This window comes from Urocitellus parryii, chromosome 16, assembly GCF_045843805.1.
Source record: "Urocitellus parryii isolate mUroPar1 chromosome 16, mUroPar1.hap1, whole genome shotgun sequence".
Taxonomy (NCBI): domain Eukaryota; kingdom Metazoa; phylum Chordata; class Mammalia; order Rodentia; family Sciuridae; genus Urocitellus; species Urocitellus parryii.
In genome coordinates, this window is record NC_135546.1 from 8,205,536 (window position 1) to 8,224,010 (window position 18,475).

General features: G+C 46.9%; 1 protein-coding gene across 6 annotated transcripts in view; it reads left to right on the plus strand.

Moving 5' to 3' along the window:
• LOC113178803 (contactin-4) overlaps positions 1-18,475 on the plus strand; it is a 259,228-nt gene that overhangs the window by 113,051 nt on the left and 127,702 nt on the right. For all 6 annotated transcript variants that reach the window (XM_077793439.1, XM_077793441.1, XM_077793440.1 and 3 more), the window contains exons 4-5: positions 8,655-8,757; positions 12,041-12,225. In XM_077793439.1, coding sequence (XP_077649565.1) covers positions 8,655-8,757; positions 12,041-12,225 — 288 coding nt within the window. The remainder of the gene's footprint in view (positions 1-8,654; positions 8,758-12,040; positions 12,226-18,475) is intronic.

The following is an 18,475-nucleotide window of genomic DNA, read 5'->3' on the forward strand; positions in this document are numbered from 1 at the left end:
GGTGCGCAGTGAAATCAACAGACCTTAGAGAACTTCTCGTTGGCGGAGGATCCAACGTTTCCTTCTTTATTGGGATGACATCATGGAGCTCTAAAGAGTACATTCAACCCAACAGAGGGATTCGGATTGCAGGAAAGGGCAGCGTTGACCTAGGCGGTCTTTTGACCTTGCATAGAGCTGGCAGGTATTCGTGGAACACCTGCTGTGGATGCAAAAGTCTTTATGTGCCCCTCACGGGCTCCAGTCGGGTTGGAGAGTCTAATTGCAATCCTTCCCCTGTTGGGGGAGAATGGAGAACTAAAGTTGATCCACTCAAGTTTCGGTTGTGAGAAGATCTACTGCAGAGGGGTCAAGGACACAGTGACATAATGTATAGATTTCGACCCTGGGGGTAAGGAAAACCTGGGTGCATGTTGGGAATCAGCCCAGGCGTCCATAAAGGGTTGGATAAGTAACCAAAGAGGGAGAGAAAGAATCCCAGGCAGAAGACGTAGTGTTTGTTTAAACCAGTGGTTGACAGACTCCCACTTGAAGGTCTGGTCTTGCCCATGGTCTGTTTCTGTAAATAAAACTTTCTCCATAGAAGTCTTGAATATTCATATAATTGTTTTTTTTTGCCTTTCTAAATAGTATTTTCCTTGAATCTTATTCTAGGATCCGTTATTGCTAATACATGGAAGTTGCTGTTAATCTTCTAAGTGATACGGTATCTGGGAGGCTCACCGACATCTCTTGTTTGTTCCAATGGTTTGTGGAATCGAACGATTCTTTTGGACTTTGCTATCTTCCCATTTCCTCTGTGACAGGGGCCAGACAGCCAGGACTCATGGCTTTATTTACAAAAACCACCTGTTTTTTGTAAAGGGAGTTTATTGGGACACAACCCTCTCTACCTGTTGACATTTTGCAGTGGTAATAGGAAAGTGGAGTAGTAACAGAGACGACCGAGCCCACAAAGCCTAATAAAATCCTGGCTCTCTGCCCTTCTATAGAAAAACTTTACTGACTTCTGACAACATGGTGATATCTTTAAGTAGCTGGAGACGGTCCGTCAGAAGACTTTTCCTTTGTGACTCCAAAGACTTGAACGAGGACCAGAGGCCAAGAAAGGGTTTAGTTCCACACAATAGGAGGAACATTTTAATAGGACAAATATTGGAGAAGAAAAAAGTTGGCTTAAAAGATGATCTTGATTACTTCAGGAATTCAGGTAAAACAAGAGTGTCCCAAGCCAGGCAGACCTGCAATCCCAGCGGCTCGGGAGGCTGAGGCAGGAGGATCCTGAGTTCAAATCCAGCTCCAGCAACTTAGCGAGGCCCTAAGCAACTTAGTAAGACCCTGTCTCTAAATAAAAAATAAAAAGGGCCGGGGAGGTGGCTCAGTGGTTAAGCACCCCTGGGTTCAATTCCTAGTGCAAAAAAAAAAAAAAAAAAAAAAAGTATCCAAGTAGGGATTCACGCTCATTCTATCTTTATATGAGAACAATTTCTAGAAAAAGCATTTCTCTGCATTTTAGTTATCGAAAAGGAATGAAGGATGAAGATTTGGGTTTGTCTTAAGACAAATGACGAGGTTTATTTTTATCACTCACAGGTTTCTGAAGATACATTGGATTTTTTTCTTTCTTTCTTGTTCTTTATTGAATCCCTAAGTGTCAGAGAGGACGCACAGCCTTTGGGTACTTACTTCTCCTTTCCAGTGGTGGGGACATTCTTGTTAGGAGAGCTGTTCCCTCCAACTCGGGGGGAGTTAACCCACGGGGTGTGCTGGGCAGTGATCCAAGATACCCCTTGGACAGTTCACTAGAACTTCCTATGTGCCCTTCCACCAGGAAGAAAACAAACTTTTTTTTTTGGAAAAGGGCAGAAGGTAGACTCAGCCCAGGGACTCTGTGTGTCGCGTCAGGTATTGCCAAGAGCTTGCCTCTTGACGGAAGACGCATTGTATGACTTGTTTCTCATACCAGAGGAAGGTTCTTGAGAATGCTTCCTAAAGCAATTTCCACCGTATTTTTTTTTTCCAGTGGGAAACCCCACTCGGTGGAAGCCGGTCGATGTTCCTTCTGTGGTTTCGTTTAGCGAGCACAGATTCCAGCTCAGGCAGGCGCTGGCAAAAATCTCATGGCACCGCATTCTGCAGACGGGCCTCCTCCTGCCAACGCAGCACGCCGCAGATTGTACTCAAACAAGCGCAGCGGGTGTCTGATTTCTCTCTCCTGTTCTGTAAATCGCCGGTTATTTTGTTAAATGCTGTGTTCTCGCAGACATTGGCTTCGGCTCTTGAAAGTGGGCCAGTCATTGCCACAAGGTCATCTGCAGAGTCCCAGGCTCCTCGGGGGGCCTTGTCCCTGGTAGGACTCCGTGAGCAGTACCCTCCCACTGACCAGCCCAGAGAACACCCCTATTTATGGATGTCCCTTGTGTGAACAACAACAAAAAATAACCAACACGGTTTCAGCACCATAATGAAAATCCAAAGAACGGGGAGTGGGCTTCATGGATCAGCTTTGCCTTTTATTGAGTCAGGCATCCGATGGGCTCACTTTCTGGGTAGAAAATGGTGCCCGTTACAAGAGCGCTCTGGGTTTATGTAGGTGACACACTGGGAGACGGCTTGATCCTTGGAGACTTTGGCAGAACATATCCGTGTGGGCATTCAGGAAACAGGTGGTGAGAATTTGAAGCTTGTTTTTACGGGATAAGGATGGAGGATCCGGAGTTTAGCATTCAGCCCTTGTCTCTTTCCGTCCAGGGTCTATTGTCCTGTCACTGGGAAAGGATTTATTTGGGGAAGGATCAATGTTGTCAATGTGTCCTGCCCTCGCTCCTTCTTCCAAGGACACACTATGGAGGGGGTGGTCTTTTCTACATCCTTCAAGTTGGACCGTTTGTTCATGTTAATTGGAACACCTTGCTTTGGCTCCCATGGAGAAAAGTGATTGTCAAAGTGCATTCTTCCTATCATCAATATCGGCACCATCTGGGCACTTCTTAGAGATGCAGATTCTCAGTTTCAGAGTCCACTTATACCCAAAACTCAAACCCTCCAGGGGATGTGAGAATTTGTTTTAGAAGAAACACCTAGGAATGGGTAGGCTGGTCATCCTCATGAAACCCACTCTTTCTGTTATTCAGTAGGTGATTAATCATTGCCTGCTTGTGCCACATGACCATACGATGCATAGAACAGAGAGGCAGGGGAGGGTCCTACATAGTCAGGATGAGGTCTGCATCATCCACAGTGTGTCCCCTGGGTAGGCACAGGGCATGGTTCATGGTCTCTGTTAAATAAATATTTATCAAGTTTCCTAGAGCTAAGCCCACGCTTTCTGAGGAGTTTGACACGTGGAATTTCAAGTTCTGCAAGTTCCACTCTTGTTTGACCCTCTTCTGCCAAAGAATAGAAAACATTCACCATGCAGGAATTAAGACCCTTCTACTATACAAGCAAAATTATTGGTACTGCTACCTTTATTTAAAATTGATAACAAGAGCTGTCTCTATAGACAAATCATACAGTAGAAGATGAAGATGGCTGAGATGATATTTCCTAGTTGAGTGAGAATATGTTCTACACCTTCTCTATGTCCGAGATATCTAGGTCGCATAGTCACGGCTGAACCTCTACATCTTCCCACCTTGTAAAAACTCTGGAAGATGGAAAAAGTGTCATGGAATGATTTCATCCCTCGGTTTGCACTTTTTTAGCCTGATCAGTCCATAAATCACCAGAGTAATGCACAGGTGGATAGAGGGAACGACTTTAAAAAAAAAAAATGCATGCCTCTTTTATCGGTCTTTTTTTTTTTTTTTTTTTGTAAGGAAAAAGGCAACTACTTTTCCTTTGAATGCAGAGAGTAAAGGCCAAGATGGTTAAAGTGAAAGCAAAAGCGTCAAAATAAAAACACAACTCGTGCCAGACGTAACCAAATTAAATGGAAGAGTTCTCGGGTATTCAAAAAAAAAAATCGCTTATACTATAGCTGGAGACAATTGCTTCCCTCATCTTCAGGACTTTAAAACTAGAGCAGTTGTTCTATAAGAATGAACATTTTTCAACGACCCCGAGAGCATTCCACCTCTCGTCCATGTCTCTGTGCGTTCGATTATACTGATCGGCCCGTTATTCCTGTTGAGTCTTAATTATGGATCACCTTATAAACCGAGCAGAAATTCCTTGGGACCAGATACACAACCTGCACAGTTCTTCTCAGTCAGAGAGATGATCTCAAGGGAGCTTGAGCTAGAAATCAGCGATTCTTAATGAACGGCTTCCACGCCTCGAAAGAAATAGGTTTAACTGAATAACTATTATGGGCTGCATTCCTGTTTAACTGAGTAACTAGTATGACCTCCACTCCCGTTTCTCCAACGCCCCCACCCACCATCCGTGTCTCCTGATCATGCTTCATTTTATATATATATATTCTTAGTAATGAGCAAGGATTTGTGAAGGATATAGAAAAAAATAAAAATGATTTTCATTCCTCGAGGAGGTAAAAAGTGTAAGAGACACATAAAGAAGATGGAACACGGTGATGCTGTATGAGGCGTACCCTGAAATCCGTAAAAGGTCTTATGTCAGTGTTGATTCACTGAGTCCCTATTAAGTAAGGAGACTGCCATAGAAGGTAGGAACCGAGGAGTGAAAGAGACTTATCTACCTGACGTGACAGGTTTTATCATCCAGACGGAGGACAGAGACCGAACAGGCAGGCAGGTGAGAGAAGTGCGAATTGTTATCAGTCCCAGGAAAGAAGCAGGATGGTAACAGAGAGTAGCGGCAGGGACCTGTTTTAGAGTGATCAGAAAATATCTCTCTGAAGGTGGCGTCCTTCGAGCCGAGACACAAGAGATTTTCATCCGGGGAAATTCATGGGAGAAAAACAAGAGAAAAGAAAAAGAGGTACACAAAGCCAGTGTTCACGGGAGCATGATCGCTAAGATCTAAAAAATACGAACAATCCAGAGGCTCATCCGCTCAGGACAACATGGCAACCAGCTACTGTCACAACCTCAGAAACAGCAAAACAGTATGAACCCAGAGTCTTAGAGCAAGGTCCCATCAAATGTTTTTATTTTTTGTTTTTGTACCAAGGATTGGACCCAGGGGGCACTTTACCACTGAGCCACATCCTCATCTCTTTTCTTCTATTTCTTTTAGACACAGGGTCTTGCTACATTGCCGAGGGCCTTGCTGAATTGGTGAGGCTGGCTTTGAACTCACGATCCTCCTGCCTCAGCCTCCTGAGTCACTGGGATGACAGGCCTGTGTCACTGGGTCCAGCAACATGCCCTTTTTAAACTTCTAGCCTCCAAAACTGTGAGGCAATAATTTTTTTTTTTTCCTTGAACTGCTCGGGTTGGGGTTCTTTGTTTTGGCATCCGCAGGAAACTAATACAGCCAGCAAGCAGATCATTAGAATGTAGTGCCTCCATACAGTTGAGTCCTCTTCTGCAATAAATAGGAAGAAACTCTGGTTCTTGCTACAAGGTGGATGAACCTTGACGCCAGACACAAAAGGCCACATCTTGTGTGACTCCATTTATAGGGAATGTCCTGAAGAGTAAATGCACAGAGACAGAAAGCAGATTAGGGGTCACCCAGGGCTGAGACCCACCATGGTAATTTACTGCAGGTGGTCTTCGGGGGTCTTATTGGGCTGCTAGAAATAGTCCCAAACTGAGTTATGTGGACAGCTGCAGGCCTCAATGAAATTGCTAAAAATCACCGAATTATACTCTTAAAATGGGTGAATTTTTGGTATATACGTTAAATTTCAACCAAAGCCATTTTTAAAAATCTCATAAAAAACAGTGAGAAAGGAGTCAGAACAAGTTTTTTTGTTGTTTTTTTGGTACCAGGGATTGAACTCAGGGACACTCGACCGCTGAGCCCCATCCCCAGCCCTATTTTGTACTTTATTTAGAGACGGGGGTCTCACTGAGTGGCTTAGGGCCTCACTACATTGCTGAGGCTGGCTGTGAACTCACCGTCCTCTGGCCTCAGCCTCCTGAGCTGCTGGGATGACGGGCGTGCGCCACCACACCGGGCTCAGAACAAGTTTTGAGAGGAGATTTTCGTGGAATAGGCTGGGCCCAGAGTCCAGTGTGACCCGTGTCCTGAGGAAGACCCACGGAGAGAAGGTCGCGTGACCACAGCCCCTACCGCAGCTCCAAGCTAGGGGACACTGCAGGTTGACAGCCACCACCAGAGCTTCAGGAGCAGCAGAGGCATCCTAGGCACAGGGCTTTGGAGACTCCTGCAAGCTACAGAGTAGGGCACCTGGAGGGGACGAGGGGGCAGCCAGAATGGGGACAGCATCCAGGGAGAGCAGACTCCCAGCCTAGACCCTCACAGGTAGGATTCTAGGGTGGGGAAGTAGCTGTTCCGAGGTCCAGAACATTGAGCCCGCTTTCCCGGTGATATTTTAGTCCAACAAAGTTGTATAATCAGCGCCGCTCTCGGGGCACCCAGCCACACACAGCCCACTAAGAGGTGCAAACTTGCCAGCTGTGCTCAGAGTCATGCCCCTGATATTTAGGGGACGATGGGTGATTCAGCAGATCAGAACGTTTGTTAGCAAGTTGGCAGCGGCGTGGCGTGGGAAGGCTGGTGTCAGCAGGTGCCGCACCACCTCCAGGCCAGTTCTGGGCAAGAGCCAAACTCAGGTGCGAGCCAGCTCAGGAGGCGGAGATGGGCCACCAAGGGAGGAGAGTCCCGTGTCCTGGGAACACGTCAAGCCCAGATTCCGTGGGCTGGAGTTTTAGAGGGCCATCCGCTGCAGTGACAAAAGGACCGGAGTGAAAGATGGAGATGAGGGGTCAGGGCCTGAGTTTTTACCTTGAACCCTGGTTCACTGGCTGGTTGAACCCGTTTGAGGCTGCAGCCTCGTTGCAGAAGGAAGGGATCCTTCTGGAGTGTGATTTCGCCCTTTGGAGGAAAGACAGGCATTGCTTCAGCGGTTTCCTTTTGCAATTTCCTCTTTCAAAAGTATACATCTGTGCCAGGTGCTGTGGTGGCACACACCTGTCATCCCAGCAGCGAGGGAGGCTGAGGCAGGAGGATGGCGAGTTCAAAGCCAGCCTCCGCAACAGCGAGGCACTCAGCAACTCAGGGAGACCCTGTCTCTCAATAAAATACAAAATAGGGCTGGGGAGGTGGCTCCGTGGTCCAGTGCCCCTGAGTTCAATCCCCGGTACCAAAAAAAAATAAATATGCATCCATCAGACCCAGATGAAAAAACACCAAATGAAATAAGATCAGAGTCCCTCCAAATTCAATACCCTCCGTCATTCTGGAAAGGGAACGCAAAACGAATAAACATTAAAAAAAAAAAAAAAACACAACCCTATGCTGGAGTTTGTGCTTTTGATAACATACCTTCTGGCCAACCGAGCTGCATGATCACCATCTAACACTTAGGGGTGACTTTTTTTTTACGAATTGAATAGATCCTCTTGACGTCTCTCAGTCTCTGGAACGGCAGATGGCAAGGGTCTGAGAGATGAGCAAAATCGTCTCTCCTTGTGAGTGCACCTGGGCCCATTCGGTCCTGACTTCTCACCTCTTCTTCTGAACCCTCTCTGTGTCTTTTCCCTGGGGCGATGGGGAGCCCAGGGGAGCGATGGAGTGCAGAGTCAGGACATGGTAGAGTGATCCAGGTAATGGCAGATACTGTACTGGCACTGCTGAGTCAGACATCAAGGAGAGCGACCCGAAACGGGACAGGAATGACTGCATCAAAACAAGGAGAGAGACAGTAGACAGAGCCCAGAATTTGTAGGAATAGGGAAGAATCAGTAAGTACTTAGGATGCGCCAAAGTGGGAGAGAAGGCTTTCAAGGTCAGCCAGGGGTTAAGGCTGTCAGAACTTAAAGGTTGTTTTTTTTTCCTGTAGATGCTTCTTATTTTCACATCGGTTCAGAGTATAATAACAACTCAAGCTTTTGATGCTACTTTGCACGCACTAATTAATGATTAATTAAGATGAGTCTTGGAAGTGAAAGTAAAAATGGTGATCACAGAAAGAAGGCACCAAAAAAATTTGATTTTTTTAGTATATATGTTTGTTTGTATTTTGTTTTTTTATACCAGGGATTGTACTCAGGGGCACTTGACCACTGAGCCCCGTCCCCAGCCCTATTTTGTATTTTATTGAGATTCAGGGTCTCATGGAGTTGCTGAGTGCCTCCCTTTGGCTGAGGCTGGCTTGGAACTCATGATCCTCCTGCCTCAGCCTCCCAAGCCACCGGGATGACAGGTGTGTGCCACCGCACCTGGCTGCTAGTATTTTTTTAAAGTACCTTTACATATTTTATTTTTTTCCACCCTGCGATTCTGAAAAAAGGTGACTTTCCTGGTGACTCAGACTTTATCAATCTTTTATTTTCACGACCACCTTTAGAAAAGTCTTTTTCGAGAAGCGAAGTTGGGTGCATAGAGAATATCATCCTAGGCCGATGATGTGGCTCTGTGAGACCGAGTCTTCTCTCGCAGTCACCTGGAGAAGGGCCACAATCTCATGGACCTGCTTCGAATGAAGGAATTCACCGTGCACCTCATGGTGTGCGGGAGCAGCCTGCGTTGTCTCCAAAGCACTTGAGTCCGTTTTCAAAGAGCCTCTGAGACTCAGCTCTTCTGTTTGTTTGCAGGGGTGATGGGGGAATACGAGCCCAAAATCGAAGTGCAGTTCCCAGAGACCGTCCCGACTGCCAAAGGAGCCACCGTCAAGCTAGAGTGCTTTGCTTTAGGAAAGTAAGTTCTACTTATAGTCCCTCCCTTCTGCTGGGTGGGGCAGGTGTAGAGTTATCCTTAGGCGGTTCCCCGGGATGGCTTCCGCAGGGGACTGAAGAGCCAGTCGAACCCTTCTCTGCACCTCTGCACGTGCCTCTTGGATTCTGTCCACACCCAGAGAGACACAGGTAATGGCCAGAAGGTTAAGTTGAGCGGCCCCCGTTGATGTGGTTACCAAGAAGAGGAGAAGGGGCAGTTCTGACAAAGTGTTTTGTTCTATGATTCTGACCTGTAGTGTGCATGCTGTCCACCCCAGAACGACAGGAAAAAGTGGCCTTCATCTGAGGTACAGGCAAGCCAACCATTTGGGAAAATGTGGACATATTTGTTCTGGCCCCAGTTTGAATTTCTTTTAAAACTGAACTCAGGGGCACTCAGCCACTGAGCCCCCTCCCCAGCCCCTATTTTTGTGTTTTATTTAGAGACAAGGTCTCCCTGAGCTGCTTAGGGCCTCACTTTTGCTGAGGCTGCCTTTGAACTCACGATCCTCCTGCCTTAGCCTCCCGAGCCACCGAGGGATTGATGACAGGTGTGCACCACCACGCCGGGCTGCTTATAATCTTTTTTTTTTTTAAAAAAAAATGATTTTTGTGTTCTACATGAACCATAGAAAATATTCCTTATTTTTTTCCATTGTATATTCAATTCTAATGAAAGGATTATTTTGGGTTCCCCTGTGTTTCCAAATCACGGCAGTATCAACAACAGCAGTATCTTTATTTTGGTGTAGTACAATACGATGAGAATTTGTTTTTCATGTCCTGAAGACTTGCCGTATGAAATGAATTATGATACGCCTGCAGGATGATACACCGCACAGACACTTAAAGTCAAGTTGAAAAACATGTAAGACATAGAAAACCCCCGTGATTTATGGCTAAGGGAGTTAAAGCAGGTTGCTCACCAAGTACACCGTGGTTGTGTTTTAAAAATTTGTCTTTATTTTCAAGTGCCTGTGTGAAGTTAGTTGGAGAAAAGTTCAGAGCAGGTAACCGGATCATCGAGGTTGTGTGTGTGGTAAGATGGGTAAGGGAGAACCCTTGAAATGTCTTCAGTTCTCTTTAGCACTTCAAAAGGGGGCTAGGAATTAAAGTCTATTCCCGGTGCTTGAATGGCTCCTAGAATAAAAACAAAAGGCACAAATGGGGCTCCTGTCTTGCACGGCGAGATGGTCTGCCCATGGAGCTGCTGAAATAAGTAGAGTTATTTTTAAAGGCCCAGGATGAAGTGTGCATCTCCTTGGAGCGGGAGGCCGTCCATAATACACTTTCCATAGAGCCTTTCCGCAATTGAAGCTCCGTGTGTCTCTCTAATGAATTTAAAATCCTTCTAAAACAAATATAGTGGAGTGGATGGCTTTCAATTTTTTAAAAAAATACCATCTCAGGTTTCCCAGAGAAGATTAGCAAAGTCCTTTCGTCTAATTACTTCTCGGTGAGTGTTTTTTGTGAAAAAATAAATAAGTAAATAATTATAACCCCTGCTAGGGAGCCGCAGTCTTCAAAGCTGTGGTTAACTTGCTGAAGCCATCGATTTGCAGGCTCAACGATACCCTCCTTGCAGTTTAGGCTGTCTCCTAAATAGTTATGGCCGGGGCATGATGGATGTCTTGAGAGCACGTAAAGACCTCGCAGACTGCGGCTGACTTTATCTCACTTTTTTAATTAAAGTCCCTCCAAGCCACCTTCCAAATGGAATGCATTAAGTGGGTAAGGTTCTCCATTTGGAATGATGTGAACTGTTCCTCCAAGTCAACACGTGGGTTGTATCTCCCAGATTTCCATGAGTTCAGTTATTTCTACTATTATTTCGGTGTTTCTCAAGGCAGGCTACTTTCCTTGTTGGGCATGAAATATATGAGTATACATATGCACTGTGGCGCACACCTGTCATCCCAGAGGCTCGGGAGGCTGAGGCAGGAGGATCGCAGTTCAAAGCCAGCCTCAGCAAAAAAGCAAGACGCTAAGCAACTCAGTGAGACCCTGTCTCTAAGTAAAATACAAAATAGGGCTGGGGAGTGTTTGAGTGCCCCTGAGTTCAATCCCCGGTACCCAAAAAAGAAGAACGTATTGCCTCTGTTGTCCTCAACTAACAAGAGACAAACATCTTAGATAATAAGCATCTCATTAGTTCTCACTTGATGGGTCCAGAATTGAGGCTGGGCATGGCCAGGTGACTCTCGCTCCATGTGGCACCCCTGAGGTCCCAATGGCCGTAAGCTGACAGATCAGGTGGTGTTGAGAGCTTGGGAGAGTCGCACCCCTACTTCTGGTGTCTTGGTGAGGATGCTGGAAAGCTGAGCTCACTGAGACTGTCAACAGAGGTTTTACTGGGGCTGCTCTGCCTGGTGGTCTCAAAGTCACAGGCTCTTCACAGGTGCCTCACAGACACCTTAAACTCTTATCTGAGTTTAAGAAAACACAAAAAAATACCAGAGATGGATATGATATTTTTTTAATTGGTTTTATTTTTGTGACTACACGACAGTGGAATGCATTACAATTCTTAGTACACATATAGAGCATGATTTTTCATATCTTTGTACATAAAGTATGTTCATCCCAATTCATGTCTTTATATATGTACCTTGTGGGGTTTTTTTGCATTATATTTCTATTTCACATATATACCACAAATTTTTATATCTCTGTTTGTATATGAAGTAGGTTGACATCCAATTCGTGTCTTCATACATGCACTTTGGATAATAATGTCCATCACATTCCACCATCCTTGCTAATCCCCTGCCCCCTCCCTTCCCCTCCCACCCCTCTGCCCTATCTAGAGTTCATCTATTCCTCCCATGCTCCCCCTCCCTAACCCACCATGAGTCAGCCTCCTTATATCAGAGAAAACATTCAGCATTTGGTTTTTTGGGATTGGCTAACTCCACTTAGCATTATCTTCTCTAACTCCATCTATTTACCTGCAAATGCCATGATTCTTTTTTATTGCTGAGTAATATTCCATTGTGTGTATATACACCACAGTTTCCCTATCCACTCATCCACTGAAGGGCATCTAGGTTGGCTCCACAGTTCATCTACTGTGAATTGTGCTGCTGTGAACATGGATGTGGCTGCGTCCCTGTAGTGTGCTGGTTTTAATGATATTAATGGTAACATAAAATCAATGAAGTTCGGAGAACACTCCGGTGAGCTTGCATGTTTATAAACCAAGAAGGCAAGGGCTGTGGGGACTGATTCTAACTCGGTTTGCTTCTCTGCGTTCTTGCCATCATCAGCCCGGTGCCAACGATCGTCTGGCGGAGAGCCGACGGGAGGCCCATCGCCAGGAAAGCCAGAAGACACAAGTCCAATGGAATTCTCGAAATCCCCAACTTTCAGCAGGAGGACGCCGGCGTCTACGAATGTGTGGCTGAGAACTCCCGGGGCAAGAACGTAGCCAGGGGCCAGCTGACTTTCTATGGTGAGTGGGCGGTTCCAGTCTGGCATGCGTGACCCTTGGAGGACGTCTTGGTATTGAAAAAGAATCATGTAAGATCATATATCAAAAGCACTTTTCAGTCAAGCCGGTCTTGTAGGCACTGTGCAGAACAAGCCTGTGCACACCTCTCCGCCAGCTCCGTGATCAGCCTTCCCCGGGTGATTCTGGGTGCGGAAAGTGAGGATGGGGTGGGGGGGGCAGGATGTTGTGGGAGCAGAAAGGAAGAAATTAGGCCGCTGTGTTTGGGGTTGGAGGTGAGTGTGAACACACTTTCAGAGGAACCTGTTTTTCTCGTCTTCCCGTCAAAGCTGCAAACTCAACACAGGAAACAATCTGTTATTCCTGCTCCTGATTTCTTTTTTCTTAAAGCTCTGTGCTTCATCCGAGGGCTTGTGTGACTCCTCGGTCACTGGTCCTTATTGATCGCTATTTAGTGTGGTACCGTGAGCATTTCAAAACGCACGCGGTCCCCATCGAGTCCTTCTCAGAACGGAGCCTGACACATCTCTGTCACCCCCCAGAGACTGTAGGAACAGCTGCTCCTGTTCCAATCAAAGCACCGGCCTTGATCCAAACATCAGATCCGGGTACAGCGAGCGTCCAGCCTGGTGGCCGTCACTGAGTCCGTCTTGGACACCCGGTTAGGGTGTCGGTCTGAAATTCAGCAAAGGATTTCGCTGGACAGGCATCTGGAAAGAAAAAAAAAAAATTGAGTTCTGTCCAGTGAGGCCACGTCGGCCTCCCCTCTCTGTGGGGTATGGGAGACAAACATCACAGATGGATCACGGTTCAGGAAGGGTCTTAGTCAACATTGTGGCCTGTCACAATGATGAGAGCGGTGGTGGGTGGCCACAGCTGGGGGGACCTTTTTGATCCACGACCTTCTGCGATCTGGACTCTGATCGCCCGGACACAGGGAGTCTGGTGAGGTTGTAAGTGTTCAGGGTTCTAGAAAGTTCTTCACCAGGACGGGCCAAATAACAGTTGTTGGAATAAGCCTGCGTTTCTCTTTAATCGTGCATGTCCCCCGTCCGTACCCAAGGACAGACGTGATAAGTGTTCTCTGCACTTTCTTAACGGAGGGTAGCTGATCTGGTGTTTATTGGTTGAAAAGCGCAAGATACCGCAGTCAACTCACTGGGAAAACGCCATGAAGAAATGATGGGCCCTAGGAATGAACGCATTCCTGTACTCCGTGGGATGCGATCGCTGTGTATTCTTAACTCTTGGGGTTTCATTTTTTTTCTTCTCTCACCGGGGTATCATAATTATTTCTTCTGTGTCAGGGAGCTTATTCAGGTCGTGGGGGACTTTAAAACCTGAGTTTATTTAAAAGGTCATCGGGGAACCTTGTCTCCTTCTCCTTCACGGGATAGACTTCTCCACTTACGGGGGGGTGTGCCGGTTCCCAAGTGTCATGCAGGCTGCTCCAACTGATCCCACGAAGTCATCGTCACCTCCATCATTCCCCTTTCAAGGGAAAAGCCCCACTTTTTCTGTTGGTGACAAAGAGGTGACACTTTCTGTGACCCAGGGCTTGGCACACACACACACACGACTTTTCCTAAGGGTTCGAGATTCTTCCTGCTCTGGAAATGACCGCCACCTGCAGTGACCGTGATGGAGAGGCCCGCCTTGTCACTCGGTCCTGAGCCACGCTGTGTCTTTTCAGGGATCCTGTCCCAGAGATGAAACTCAGGTGCTCACGGCGTCTGCCTGGTAAATGAAGTCATCTGCTGAGTGCTTGGCTGTCATTCCCTCCCCGACCCTCCACTCTCTTTCTGTCTCTCTCTCTTTATTTTTCAATCTGGATTTTCCCAGCGCTCTATTTCCAACACGCAGCTGCCCAGATCTCCAAGTTAAATGAATTATCACAATTAAAACCACACTGTCGATTCCCCCCAAAAGGGAAGCAGGTCGCCCCCCGCCACTTATCCACGAGCCGCCTGTCTCCGTTCACAACAGAGATTCTTACGTGAAGGAGTGTGCTAGTTCCGGGAGGAGGTCACCAGGAACGTGGGCTGGGAAACCTCTGTTTCTTGATCGATTTTAGGTTTTCACATTCCACTTCTCAGCTCTGCACGTGGGTAGCCACACGGGGGCCCGATGACTCTCCTGGTCTGGCTGCGTGAGACCTTTTCCCTTCTTCTCTAACCTTTCTCCAAAGACATCCCAAGTGCCGCAGCAGGACTCTGGCCCTCCCTGGGTCAGCACCAGGGACGCCCCTGTTTCTGGCTGCTGTGTTCCCGTGGGGCCCGAGTCCGTGGGTCAGCCGGTGCCACTTGGGTCGAGCACACGAGGACAACTGAGCCGAGTTCAGCCACAAAAGGTCTTCACCCTACCCCTCGTCCCTGTACATGGCCGGCACGGCCTAGTTCCAATCTGCTCTTTCAGCCGTTTTTTTTCCATCTGAAAAACTTCCTAAAAACAGATCTGTCTTTCAGAACAAGACTGTGACGGATCTTTGTTCCTAGAGGTAGAAATTGACTGAGAGGACTTTAGTACGTCATTCATTGACTCGACAAATCCCTTTCCATTGCCCACCCTGGGGCGGGCACTGTTGGGTACCAGGGCTGCAAGACAAATCTGTGCCCTCCAGGACCTGATATGTCACGAAAAGTTTCACTAAAAGACAAGGTGCTCTTGAGCGAATGAATGAGCTAGAAATTTTCATTTTGCAGTCAGGAGTTAGGAAGAATCCGTTTGTTATGAGAGAAAGTAACTAGGAGCAAGAGAAAGGCTTCATACGATACAGTAGTTACTTGGCTTCCAGGAAGTTGGACCTTCAAGCAGAAAGTAAGGGCATGCAAAGGCCCTGAGGCAGAAAACTATCTGACCCGTTTGAGATGCATCAAGGATACCAGGGTGACTAAATCACGATGGGTGAGGGCCCAAGGTTTGAAACAGAGGCAGGTGACAGATAGTACCTTCCAAGCCTGGTGCAGGTGGGTTTTACCCAGAGTACCCTGGGACGCCATAGGAGGATTTTAAAGAAAGGAATGAATAATCTGGTTCAGGCTTTGAAAACTCCACTCTGTTTGCTTCGGGGAGAATAGATGACTGAGGACCAACCCTAGAAGCAGGACATTCAGGAGGCCATCACTAGTCCCTGGGTGAGAGATATCGGTGGTAAGATCTCAAGGGGAAGAAAAACTTAGACAGACGGGAGAGGTATTTGGGAGTTAGTCCATAGGAGTTTCTTAGGTCATTCCTATAGTTTATAGACGAAGAAACTGACTCCCCAAAGAGATTGTGTGACTCAAGTTTACATGGTGAGAAGCAGAACTAGGCTTCCCAGGCTACTCTGCAGCCTCTGAGACTCCCTGTTGCATCAGGAGAACTTGGAAGTCTTATTAAAAATACAGAATCCTGAGCACTGTGCAAGAGATTTTGATCTGGTAGGTCTGGGCGAGGACGTAAAAATTTGCATTTTGATTCATTCCCCAGGTAATGCCCACGCTGCTGGCCTGGGGACCCCGTGGTGAGCACCATCACCCTGTGCTAGGCAATCCCAATGCTACAGTGAGGCTCAGGTTCAATTCCATTCAGGAGCCAGGCACAGTGGTGCAAGCCTGTCATCCTAGCAGCTCGGGAGGCTGAGGCAGGAGGATCTCAAGTTCAAGGCCAGCCTCAGCAAAAGGGAGGCTGCTAAGCGACTCAGGGAGACCCTGTCTCTAAATAAAATACAAACTAGGGCTGGGGATATGGCTCAGGGGTAGAGTGCCCCTGAGTTCAATCCCCAGTACAAAGAAAAAAGAAAACACTTCCACGTAGGAGAAGGTAATTCTATTCTTGCTGTCCCTTGGACATTGCAGCCAGTCTACACAGACAAAGGAGAAGCAGGGTGCTAGAGCAATTAGCTTTGAAGCAAGGAGAGGAACGTCTCAAATGGGACTTAATTCAGTGGATAATTGCTCCGCTTTCCACCTGACTGTGTCTATATTCCCTTTTGAACCGAGTGACTGATAGAATTATAGTCATCATGGAAAAGAAAGAACCCGACTGAAAGAACCTGGTATTTAGAGCCTTTCGTACACCTTCTCCTACACCCGACTGCCACCGTGGGGTGGGGGTGAAGCCAGCTCATCACTCTCGGAAATAGGGAGCACGGCATCTTGGTAGTGAACCAGCCTTGACTTCACAGGAGTGGGAAGGAACCCTCTGATTTTCAAAAATAAAGAAAATAAGGCCCAGAGACATTGAAATAACCCCATCACCCAGTGACTGGGAATCGGATCCAAGACGAGAAGGGGCGTTCTCCTCTTAGCACATGCATTGCTTGTCTGACTCCAAGAACACGGTCGGAAGGGAGGTCAGGGAAAAATCCGTCCGTCACCCGTACCCTCTCTCTGCGAGTTTCCACGGCCAGAATGCGTTCCCAGATGAAGATGTGCAGATGAACAATGGAGAGGGATCGGTTTGCTTTCTGTTTTCTAATCTGGCCACCTAAATGTTGAGTTCAAATGGTTTCCTTCTTCTTCTTCTTCTCCCAGTTACATGCAGACTGTACTTCTAGACCTTAGATAAGCAAAACCGGCCCAGCGTGGTGGCACACGCCTGTCATCCCAGCAGCTCAGGAGGCTGAGGCAGGAGGATCCTGAGTTCAAGGCCAGCCTCAGCAATTTAGCAAGGCCCTAAGCAACTCCGCGAGACCCTGTCTCTAAATAAGATGCAGAAAAAAAAAAAAGCACTGGGGATGTGTCTCAGGGGTTAAACACCCCTGGGTTCAGTACCTGGAACCAAAAAAAGAAATATAAAGAAATCAATCCGTGTGAGCCTAGAGTCCTAGCATGGTTAATCTGGGTAGAACTGGGCTGAGTAAATCAGACTTAAGGGTTCTTTTAAAAAATGAATATATTGCCCATTTGTTAAAAAAATTTTATGACTCCTTCATGAAGTTCTGAACTGCTCACAGCACCTCTGGGAAGAAAAGAGAATCTGTCTTTTCTAGAAACTGGTTAACAATCAATGAGTTTAACCAGAACGTAAGGAAATGATGCACCTGATGGCAAGAAATGGTTCTGCGGCTTGTGCCCAGAGATCTGTAGGTGTTCGGGAGGATTTCAGGTGGCAAGACAGGAACGGTTTCTGGAGACGTGCTCCGGCAGAGTTAAAAAGCTTGTTAGGGAGGGAAGGGGTAGCCGAGTATTCCTGAAAAACAATAAGGTACCCACGGAGGTTTGGAGGCAGGAGCGAGCTTATTGGAAAGGAGGAGAGAGAGGACTTAGCTGGAGAAAAAGTAAGAAAACGAGATGAGACCGGACGGTAGAGGAGGTTGAGTTTTAGCCTAAAGCTCTGGGATAATGGTCATGTCCTCTTAATGTATGTAACATCTCCAGCTTGTGAGGCCCATTCACAAACCTTATCCAGGGCCTCGCACCGAGACCGCCTCCGTAGCGTGTTTGTTTTAGTTATGAACGGGCACCCCTTCTAGTGCATGTTCACAGAGCTGGTTTCTGCATTTTGTCATCGGTATCTGCAGGAAGCCTGACGTCCCAGCCCTCTCCCGCTCTCCACTGCCAGATGCCAAAGTCACAATTGTTACTTACGTAGGGACGAAGAAACCACAAACAAGAATATGGGCATGAAACAAACAAACAACAACAAAAAAAAAACTATACAGAACCCAGGAGAGCCATGAATCCGGTTAGCTGATGAGGCTGTCGAAAGACTAATGGCCTCACAGGTTAAAGTCAGAGGTCACTTCAGACATGATCAAGTTCCAGTATCCCTGGGTTCACGGGTTAAAACTTAGACTTTCAACCTCCAGACTCCAAATCCTCAGCTCTCCTTGTTACAGCAAGCTATCGGAGCAGCGTGGTCCATTTCAAAATAGGTGTCGGTGTCATCGTGAATTCACTTTTTAAAATTATTTTTTAAATCATATGTGACAGTGGGATGCATTACAATTCTTATTACACATAGAGAGCACAACTTTTCACATGTCTGGTTGTTTATAAAGTATATTCATACCATTCCTGTCTTCATACCTGTACTTTGGATAATGATGTCCATCACATTCCACCATCATTAATTACCCCCTGCCCCCTCCCTTCCCCTCCCACCCCTCTGCCCTATCTAGAGTTCATCTATTCCTCCCATGCTCCCCCTCCCTACCCCACCATGAGTCAGCCTCCTTATATCAGAGAAAACATTCAGCATTTGGTTTTGGGGGATTGGCTAACTTCACTTGGCATTATCTTCTCTAACTCCATCCATTTACCTGCTGGTG